The sequence below is a fragment of the Nanorana parkeri genome, unplaced genomic scaffold (genome assembly GCF_000935625.1).
Source record: "Nanorana parkeri isolate BGI_ZX_2015 unplaced genomic scaffold, ASM93562v1 scaffold1051, whole genome shotgun sequence".
Taxonomy (NCBI): Eukaryota; Metazoa; Chordata; class Amphibia; order Anura; family Dicroglossidae; genus Nanorana; species Nanorana parkeri.
Genome location: NW_017307319.1, coordinates 291,100 through 302,605, shown reverse-complemented (window position 1 = coordinate 302,605; position 11,506 = coordinate 291,100). Strand labels below are relative to the sequence as shown.

At 46.9% G+C, this 11,506-nt stretch overlaps 1 protein-coding gene across 1 annotated transcript in view; it reads right to left on the bottom strand.

Annotated features, from left to right (window-relative positions):
* Positions 1-11,506, bottom strand: part of SETBP1 (SET binding protein 1) — a 175,627-nt gene that overhangs the window by 25,913 nt on the left and 138,208 nt on the right. The window contains exon 7 of the mRNA XM_018567453.1: positions 457-469. Coding sequence (XP_018422955.1) covers positions 457-469 — 13 coding nt within the window. The remainder of the gene's footprint in view (positions 1-456; positions 470-11,506) is intronic.

Here is an 11,506-nt window from a genome sequence, read left to right as displayed (position 1 = left end):
CCCAAGTCCCCGCACCCAAGGGAGGGGGGGGGGGGCTATTTGTGGACTGTAACGAGCTTTACCAGTTCAACATGAGCCGGAGACTCTACAGAGGTGCAATACAGGCCCACCACAGATGGGAACAGTGGGCAGGTGAGAGATTTGCCATTGATGGTCTTCCAGGACCCGTCAAGATACCGATACCTGACATCTTACTACAAGGAGTACATGCCACGGAGGTCCTTGTTGGGAAAACATCCTGTCATAGGGTGACAACGCTCTGTCCCAGTCTTCCAGCTTTTCTCCTGGGTTGTCACCTGTCACATGGGCCAGCAATGGCAACTATAGCAGCTTCAACAGACACTGTGCAGGCATAGTCTGTAACTACTGCTGCAGTGCATATAGACAGGAAGTGGAAGCAAAACTGAGCTGCAAGGAGGAAAAAAAGGGGTTAGGGTGCACAGTGTTTAGCATTACTTGGGGTTTCCACCTTATTTTACCCAATGCTGTCCAAATCCGCCTATGCACAAACATCAGCACCCTGCCGCCCGAAGATCGCTTGCAAGATATGTACCAGAATGCCATGAAAGTTGCTGGTCTTGCACTACGCGATGTATTCATTAGATGGGTGTCTTTAGGTTGTGCTATTCTGACAGTTTCCAGGGTGTACTCAATTATCCTGGCAGCCTGGAGAACATCTTGTCCTATATGCCAAGTGTTAAACAACCTGCCACACCGGAAAACACGCAGCAATAACTTACTATTAATATTGCAGGTTACATAATACACAGCTGTATGCAGCACATTACTGGGAACGTACTGCGCACTTTGCAAACTGCAGAGCAGAGAGTACAGCCTGTGCCCACACAAACAAAGGAGACTGCGGCAAGCCTACACATGGGGAACAAAAGGAGTTAAAGTAGAACTCCAGGCAATTCATAACGCTCAGGATGTCAATAACATGCCTCATAGCAAAGGCTTCTAGAACAGGAGGTACTATCATGTCTCCTTCCATCATATAGCCCCCAAAATAAGAGGATTACTCCTCATTTCAGGACCGTGGGCGGATCCATGAAAATGATTTGTATCCCCTATCGGCCGGATGCACATTGGTAACCTCTGGTGTATAGTGCAGCTATAACCTTATATCAGCATTTCTCAACCAGGGTGCCTTCTGTACCCTGGGGTGTCTAGGTGAGGGTGACCTCATAATCCTTTCTGATGAGGTCCCGGGGAAAGTACCACAAATGAGAAGAGGATCTTGTTCTTTACTGTAGCATCAGAGGCGTAGCTACAAAAAAATGCGCCCCTGGCATCCTGCCCAGGTCCTGGCAACCAGTGACATCACTGGTTGCCAGGAGCTGGGTGGGATGCTGGCCCAAGGGTTTCATCTGCATACACATCTTCCTGCCCGTTCTGGTTGTTAAGAGCCAGGCGGGGAAATGTGCATGGCCCTGGTTGCCAGGAGCTGGGTGGGATGCTGGCTAAAGGGTTTCGCTTGCATACACATCTTCCTGCCCGTTCTGGTTGTTAAGAGCCAGGTGGGGAAATGTGTATGGCCCTGGTTGGCAGAAGGTGGGTGGGATGCTGGCCAAAGGGTTCCACCTGCATACATATCTTCCTGCCCGCTCTGGTTGCTAAGAGCCAGGTGGGGAAATGTGTATGACCCTGGTTGCCAGGAGCTGGGTGGGATGCTGGCCAAAGGGGTTTCGGCTGCATTCACTTCCTAGGGGTTTCGGCTGCATTATCTTCCTGCCCGCTCTGGTTGCTAAGAGCCAGGTGGGGAAATGTGTATGACCCTGGTTGCCAGGAGCTGGGTGGGATGCTGGCCAAAGGGGTTTCGGCTGCATTCACTTCCTGCCCGCTGTGGTTTTTTAAGAGCCAGGTGGGGAAATGTGTATTGCCCTGGTTGCCAGGAGCTGGGCAGAATGTTATCAAAAGTGTCTCTAGTTGCCAAGAGCCGGGCAGGGAAATTAGGGTTGCCACCTTTTCTTCAAGCGAAACCCGAACACTCTAGCGACGCACGGACATTTTTTTGGGAGAATGAGTTGTGGCTTATTCATATGGAAATAGCGGCACCCATTCATATGTAAATATCTCAGTTGAGACTATTTTTAGGTGGGGGGGAGGGGGTGGGGTAGTATCCCCTATCTTAATTTTGTTTGCTTCTGTCTGCCCGGCAACCTTTGTCCGGGTTTCTGCTGCCATGAAACCCGAACACAGCATTCAAAACCCGGACTGTCCGGGTGAATCCTGGACAGGTGGTAACCCTAGGGGAAATGTCTATGGCCCTGGTTGGCAGAAGGTGGGTGGGATGTTGGCCAAAGGGTTCCACCTGCATACACATCTTCCTGCCCGCTCTGGTTGCTAAGAGCCAGGTGGGGAAATGTGTTTGGCCCTGGCTGCCAGGAGCTGGGTGGGATGCTGGCCAAAGGGGTTTCGCCTGCATTCACTTCCTGTCCGCTGTGATTTTTAAGAGCCAGGCGGGGAAATGTGTATGGCCCTGGTAGCCAGGAGCTGGGTGGAATGTTGTCCAAAGTGTCTCTAGTTGCCAAGTTAGTGAACTTTCACTAACCCACGGAGCTGCGCCCCCCCCCTTTCAAGTGGCATCCAGGTCATGTGCCATACCCTAGATACACCACCGCTCAGTATTCCCAGGAATCTCGCCGGCAAGATAGTGATGGTACCTCCCTGCGGTTAGGGGGAAAGTCAAGTATCTAATCTAACCCTCACCCCCCAAAGAGCAATTGTTTTTTTGCACTTTAATTCAGCAAGGGGAAGGAAGGCCACACGGAAAAAAAAAAAAAGGTGGACCTTGTCTGGAATGCCAGGCCCAATTTAAAGGTTTCTTGGTAGCAAAAATAGAATTTATATCCTTCGAGCCTTATAAAACCAAGCGGCTGCTCACTGCAATTCCACCGGCACTCTTCTAGGTGTGGCCACTGACATGTCAGCTGTTTACAGGTCAAGGGAATTGGCAATAAGGTTAATGATTAAAAAGAAAAAAGCGTAGGTCAGCTAATGACGGGCCCGGCCGCCAAACGCCTGCGAGGTTAAAGCTGGGGCCTACTCGGATGAGACAGAGAAAGAGGCCTTCTTCTGTTTTACTCATAACAAGGTTCTTCCTAATTCTAACCAGAGCCAAGTCTGAAAAATAAACCTCGCTGGTGTGTGACTCATACGGTCCGTAGGGAACGAGAAGCGAGAGAGCGAGAGGGGGGGAGGAGAGCGAGAGTATGTGTATAATCTAACAGAGCCTAGAGCTTTGGAGATCCTAGACCACTTCAATAGCACAGGCCGGATTCATTAAAAATCCTGGCAGAGCTCCAGCGGGGAAAATTGAAGCTGTATATTTATTGCGTTTTGCTCAAATAAATCTGCAAACGTGTGAATCATATTCCTCGGAGAGATGGGGGGGAGGGGGGGCGGCGATAAACAATGTCTGACTAATACGTACAAGTGGAACGAGATAGAGAATAAATACGTGTAGGGGTCAGCACTAAGGATTGTATTTTATAGCCGCAAAGACTAATTAAAGAGAAAACCCGACAGATAAGGTTTTTATGGAGTGGATGGAATGGAAGGGCCGGGGGTTTGGGTGAAGAAATTCGGTTTAATATCCATCAGTATATTGCGGCCATAGTGGACAACATTTTAAAATGATTTCCGGGGACACGTTACCAAGGGGCCGTAAATTTCAGCCCCTCGTGAGCAAGGCCGTCTCATAAGTAGGGATGCACCGGTACGGAGTACGAGTACCGATATTTTTTGTTCAGTACTCGCCGATACCGAAAGTCCCATTCAGGAAGCCAGGCGGGGTGGAATGACTCGCCACCTGGCTTCCTGATTAGCCGTGAAGCCGCAATAATAACAGCAATTAGATGCTCATTTGGCCAATGAGAGACAGCATCTGTCAATAAATGAGCATCTAATTGCTGTTATTGTTGTTGGAGTGCTGCTGACGTCTTTCTTTTTGTCTGCGTCATTACAGGGCGCCCGGCTGCCTGATTGGCCAGCTTCCCGACCAATCAGGAAGCCGGGCAGCTAGTCATTATATGCTGCCTGGCTTCCTGATTGGCCGGGTAGGCGGCTCCATGCTCTCTTGTCACAAGTGACGAGAGAGCATGGAGCCGCCTACCCGGCCAATCAGGAAGCCAGGCAGCATATAATGACTAGCTGCCCGGCTTCCTGATGCCAGAAATATCGGGCTAGGCATGTTTGTGTACCATTGGGGAAATTACCCTTCACTTCCTGTCCCAGAGAAACAGGAAGTTAAAGGAAATCTTGCAAAGTGAGGGAAATATCCATCTGAGACAGTTGCCTCCAGATCAGATCCCTCCTGGAAGATTTTCCCTTACTTTTTGTTCTGGGGACAAATCAAAAATATTGTATACAGGTCTCCATTTTATAAAAAGATTTGTCTAGAGATGCAATTTAAAACCCAAGAGGCTTGATAATTCTAATGAGGTTTTTATGGTTATTTATATTTTATTTTTAGAATAAAATAAATTAGAATACCACACCATATTTCCCCTGCCACACACACGCACCATATTTCCGCTGCCCCAATCCATATGGCAGAGGGGTTTGCTAATGTCTGTAGTAGCCCATAAATTAAGAGCTAGTTTGAACCAACATATCTATATCCAGGAACCTTCCAAGGCAACATCTGAAAAGAAGATGGGTTCCCCTTCAGCAAAAGTACAGGAGAAAACAATTAACCATGAGTGAGTAGAAAGGGAAACGGAAGATAAGAAAGGGCATGAATTTACGTTGTACTGGAAGGCTCCTTAAAAAGGATTTACTGGCAACACTCACTCTGAATCTCCCTGGTCATCTTCCAGGAAGACTAGCGATGAGATTTATGGTTGGATCGCTTCCTGTAATACTATCCTGCCAAAGGCTTGGAAGGACAACCATCTTGTAGTGTCTGATGAGTGCTACCACTTTGCAGATTTGTTGCAGAGAGGTCCTGGCCCTGCTCTGCACTGGGAGCAGAAAAAGATCTATCGGAACGTGCTGTGATAAAGAAGACACTCAAATTGTGGCATCCTTCACCTTCGAACCTAAGGCATGCTCTCTGCAATTAACAGCCTTGGTGGCTTCAGTGAAATCTCAAGAAGACCCAACATCGAGATTCTCCTTGTCCTCCAGGGCACAGCGTGGATCACTTTTCTCCTGTCATCATGCACCAATCCAATTCAATGACTGTTGTTCCTTGCTTGTTGAACCCTTCGAGAATGTCAACCAAGTCTTTTTTCTTGTCTTGAATTGTTTCTTGTCTTGAATTGTATTGTGATTGTAATGTCTTCCTTATATTGTAAAGCGCTGCGCACACTGTTGGCGCCATATAAATCCTGTATAATAATAATAAAAAATCAAAAAGTAAAAGAATAAATAATTGAAAAATCCTGAAAAAAGGAGTATCCTGGACCAGCGATAAATCATTAAAGTATAACACGGGGACTAATGGCAGAAAGTTCCAAGTCTATGGCGGCGGCTCCAGGCGCTTCATCGGGATCCAAAGTGCCAAAAAGTCAGAGAGAGAAAAATAGACCCGGCGGCCATTTTGTGAACTATATATGATGGACATCTCCGGTTCAAGGCCGCGTAAAAATATTAAACTCCAGGAGATTTATTTGGCCTCTGGGAAGCTATTGGCCAAGGCGGGGAATAACAGAGTTCTGTGTGACAGAGAAAACATTGTGCGCCGCTTTATAACCCCATGTCACACAAGGGCGCTTCTGTCTGGCATGAACTGCCAGGAGGCTTCAGCTGCTCCGGTATTTATTGAAGAGGTTAAACTGTCCGGATCTGCAGGGTGAGACCCCGGAGAGGATTCATCGGTCATTGTGATAAATACGGGCAGAAGAAAAATTAAGTCTTTCTCCACTGATCTTCTTTCACATACTGCGAGCTGAAAATAGAGCCCCAGCGCATCAAACACTTGTAACACTTCAATAACAGGTCACGATCTTTTATTGAAATTCTGTTCAGCTGTGCTTGTGATTGTCAAGTGGTAAGGAAGCAACTGTTCGGTAAACAGCAGCAGCCAGGTTGTCAAACTTGCCTGTCCAGGTGGTAGGGTTGCCGCCTTTTTTTCAAGCGAAACCCTAACACTCTAGCGATGCGCAGACATTTTTGTTGGGAGAATGAGTTGTGACGTATTCATATGTGAATAGCACAGTTGATACTATTTTCAGTGGGGGGCCAGTAGCCCCTATCTTAATTTTGGTTGCCCCTGTCTGCCTGACATCTTGTGTCCGGGTTTCTGCTGCTATGAAACCCGGACGCAGCATTCAAAACCCGAACTGTCCGGGTGAATCCTGGACAGGTGGCAACGCTACCAGGTGGGCATCAGATATATCTTCTCCTGTGAAGTGCATCCATGCTCAGTAATGTGTAAATGTAACAACTCCAAGTATTTATTACTCTCGCAAAGGCCATGGTAGTCCAACCCACCCCAGAAAAAGCCTTTCATCAGCTTTCCTCTCCAGAAGGACAATCATGTAAATCCTGGTGCCTGTGCAGTTCTTGGCTGTGTTCAGAAACGTATGAGACCGATCAGCTCCCGCTACAGCCTTCCACCTTGTGACTTGCTACAAAGTTGCAATGTCCAGTCTGATCCCTGGGGGAAAGGAGACTGAGGGAATGCTTCCTCTTGCCTGCAGCAGACTGATGACATGGCCTGAGCCTAGACAACGTCACTGGATTCAAGCCCAAATACTGCATATTGATGAAAGGTAGAACTTTTACATTAAAAAAGGATTCTGTCACATGTCTGTGATTTATTTATGCCGATAGCTGGGCCAGATTTCAATCATTGGAGCCTGTAGGCACACAACCCATGGTGCCCACAGCAACTCCCTACCGCTAGGATCACATCTTCTACACAGAACATTTTCTTGTTTTACTGCTCCTAACCTACCTTAGTGACAGCGTATAAATAGGTTTTATAGAAGACATGAATACTCCTAATTATCATGGGGGAAAAATGCACAGCCCAGGCCTGTACTAGATAAAGCTGCCTCTTTGCCTTACAGAACATTCAGTCCTGGCTGGCAGGACCTGCCTGTACCATAGACCCAAGATTGGACTCCAATCCAGCCATCCTCTTGAAAGTCATCTCATGGCCAAGCCACCAGACCCCACTTTATATAATATACACATCAGTCCCTGCCACCAAGGAGCTTACAATCTAAGGTTCCTATACACACATACACATACTAGGGCCAGTTTAGACAGCTGCACACTGAACATGATGTTTCCAATCCAGCTATATCTCATCGAAGGTCATCTCATGCCGAGCTTTAGAGTTTTAGGTTGCCCATGAATAATATCACTCCACCCCAATATGATGCTTTGGCTGTTTATTATTATTGACAGTTCAGATCAGTCCCTGCCCTCAAGGAACGTACACTCTAAGGTTCCTATGTTACACACAAACACATACTAGGGCCAGTGTAGACAGCTGCCAACTAACCACCATGTCTCCAATCCAGCCATCTCGTTGAAGGTCATCTCATGTCGATGGCCAAGCTTTAGAGTTTTGGATTGCCCATGAATAATGCCACCCCACCCTCATATCATGCTTTGGCTGTTTATTATTATGTATTTTATTACAGGTAGGCAGCGGTCAATTTAGGCAACCCTACCTGACCCCACTTTATATAGTGTACACATCAGTCCCTGCCCTCAAGGAGCTTCACTCTAAGGTTCCTATGTTACATGCATCCACATACTAGAGCCAGTTTAGACAGCTACCAACTGACCACCATGTTTCCACTGCAGCCATCTCATCAAAGGCCATCTCATGCCCATGGCCAAGCTCTAGAGTTTTGGGTTGCCTATGAATAATACCACCCCACCCCAATATGATGCTTTGGCTGTTTATTATTATTGACTGTACACATCAGTCCCTGCCCTCAAGGAGCTTACACTCTACGGTTCCTATGTTACATGCATACACATACTAGGGCCAGTTTAGACAGCTGCCAACTGACCATCATGTTTCCAATCCAGCCATATCGTCGAAGGTCATCTCGACCCATGGCCAAGATTTACAGTTTGGGGTTGCCCATGAATAAACCCACCCCGCTCCAATATGATGCTTTGGCTGTTTAATATTATTGATTTTCTACAGATATATAGTACCGTCAATTTACTTCAATTCAATACTTTATATCATGTACACATCAGTCCCTGCCCTCAAGGAGCTTACAGCCGAGGTTCCTATGTTACAAGTGGGCCAGTGAAGACAGCTGCCAATTGACCACCATGTGGGAGGAAACCCATGCCAACTCCATGCAGATAGTTGTCCTGGTAGGGATTCAAACCAAGGACCCCAATGTTGCAAGCAAGAGGTACTAACCCTCAAGCCACTGTGTTGCCCAAGAACCACGTAAATGTTATGCATTGTAAGATACTGGTCCACTGTAATGACACATGAATGCTTTCTTAGTGCACATGACTGCAGAGCATGCTGCTGCTCCACAAACACCAAACCGTGACCACTTGTGATTGTTCAAACTCCTTCCCAGACAATTCCTAAACAAAGAAGTGACATTAGACAAACAGTCCACGATTGGTATGGTTTTGGCACTGAAAACTCCCCTGGCATGCTCGGAGATGGCGGGTTGCCCATGAAACTAAAATTCGGCCCCTGCATGGAAAATTACCAGGAGCAAAATACCTTTCTACCACAAAAAGTACTTTCTAGCTGAAATCCGGAAAAGCATTATTATCGCGTTCTAGGAATCCGACCAAAATAAACACAAGGAAGAGAAAAAAAAAAAATTCACAGAGATTGCAAAACAGAAAACTCTTCGACGGTCCCCGCGAAGGAGCAGACGCTGGGGTAACAGGAAAAGGCCTTCAACGCTGCCAGGCGACTTAAGAGTGAGAGCCGTGGCTCCTAATGAGCTGACCTCTTTTTCACCTGCCATGAAGACTTGGCACAGCTTACTTGGTGCTGAGAAAAGTAACCTGCCCTGGCACCAAATGAAAGTCGCTTCTAAGTTGGCATTCATGCCAAGAGCCGGAAGGGAAACTTCTGCTACCCACTAAAAGCCTCTTGGAGGGCAGATATAATATTCCACTTACACTGGCATTATCCATTCACTAATACTCAGATGGAACAAGCTTTGCAGACTCTGTCAGCTCATTCCACTCTCTGCATTTGACAGCCTGTTTCCTCTCCGTACATCAGATTTGTATACAATTCTGAAAGATGAGATTTCTTAAAGGTGACGTTTAATCTGCTAATATACGGCCTCCCCTGGTTACTCTATCCCCCTACCAACATGCTAAAGACATTTCTAAATAAATCCTTTTCATTTTCATTACATAACCTTTTAGTCCCAGATCATGGCTGGTGGGAGGGGCCAGCAGGGTGCTGTACATAGCTTCCTGAAAACATCAAAACACCCTGCTTCAGTAGTCCTCTCAAAAGTCCTTAGCCCCCGATGCAAGCAGTGGGCTGGTTCTTGGGAGGAGTGGATGTCAGTCTGGAAGTGTGGGCGTCCCTAGGCAGACTGCATTTGCAAAACAGACTGCCCTAGGAAATACCCACATGTGATGCTGAGCCTCCATGATTGAAAGCATTGAATCTAATGATAGGTGTGGGCCAGGGACAGTCCCGTTGGGGAGGGCTGGGAAAAAAAAGATACTTCTGTTTACATTTGAGCTTTTTCTTTTTTACCCCAAGGGATATATTTTAACACAATTCCTTTAAACAAACTTGCACCGCGGTGATGGCGGATTAGGGGGCGAGTAATGTTTTGGTTTCAGCCTCCTTTACATTAAGCCTTTTATGACTCATGGAAAGTGAAGGTTTGTTGATATTTGCTTGGTTGCCCCGCCGCCCCATATAATCTGTTCCTGAAAACGTTGAAAAGGAAACAATGACACCGCCATCAACTCAGATAAAAATGTGAACGACGAGAAGAGATAGGGCGACATTTATACCTTTCCAGGAAGAAAATGAGAACAGCGTGTACGGGAGTAACTGGTCATTACTTCACTGGAAGCGGCGGTGCATTCCACAGGACAGACATCACCAAATCCTTTCCACTGACACAGTCAAGGCGGACCTTTCTGGAGCAGAACGTCCCCATTGTTGCCGGACAGATTTCTTCAGAAGATAAGCTGACATTGCGGCAGAATGTTTATATAAGAAAAAGAACTGAAAGGGTCATTCTACCTGAAACTGTTATTTTAGACTTTTGTAACCTCCGGAGAGTCAGGGCCTCGTCATACCCAAACTTTGCAGTAGCTACGAACCTCTGGTGATGTATAGCTGGGTACAATGATTCGCCGCGCAGCTACCAAACCGCTGTGTCACATGGTGGTCAGCAGCGATACTGGGTAACATGAGTAGCTACTTAAAGCAATATTAAACCTTCCTTTTTTTAATATATATTTGCGATAAGGAGACCCACCTTTGCCTAAGGCGGTTGTTCTTTTTTAAAAAAAGTTTTAAATTGCTTGTTTTCAAGTGGGTCCCCGTAGCGCTCTTCCCCCCGCCCACTGCACGGGTGCCTCCATCGGCTAACAGAGGCACCCACGCCGCGCAATGGCTGTGTGTGTCCATAGCCGCGCAATGGCTGTGTGTGTCCATGTGTCCACACAGCCCTGTGGTAAGCCACGCCCCTTCTCTCTGACCAACACTTTGATTGATGGCAGAAGAAGCCTATGGCTCCCCTGCCATCAGTATCCTCCCCCTGCAACCAGGAAGTACAGGGAATGGTGGATCACTTCGGGACCGGCGGCAGGGACAAGCGTCGCTGACAGGTAAGTGTGGGGGGTACTGGGGGAGAAAAAGGTTCTGGGTGGTTTTTACCCGAAGGCAGAGAGTGCATTAAGGTGAAAAACGTCCAGACCTTAATACTACTTTAAGGTCACCGTTCACGTTACAATCTGACCATACAATCTTTGTACAATCAAACCTTAAACCACCAACTCGTATAGTATGAGGACCTAACTAATCTATCCAATCAAGCAGGCCCTTGCACTACAAAGTTGATGGTAGATCCAAAGGAGGTTATACAATAAGATGGTATAGTGTATGGTCAGCTTTAATGATGTCATTAAAAATATAAAAAATAAAACCCTACACGAATATTCCTTTAACTCATCTGATCTGATCTGCGATCATGTGATGTTCCAGTTCGGAGTTTTCTTTCTTCTTCTTCTTCTTCTTTGTACAGGAGGTGGGGTCCTTCTTCAGGTCTTCTCAAGATCCAGAACAAAAATCTGATTGGCAACATCACCGTAAGGGGACTGGCCAGTGCAGGCACATATGCGGCGCTAGATTAAAGGTCCCCCACACCAGAAACGGCACTGGCCGGGAACCTGGACAGCTAGTAAAATTTTGCTTAAAGGGGGAAGGCCAGGAATCCAAACATTAACTCATCCAGTGGGTCTACACCCACATTGCAAGGGCTAACTTCTTGTTTAGGTTTAGGGGCTCAAATTTAAAAAAAAAATTCATGCCAGGCTGCTAGATTGCTCCCCATGGCCTCACCTA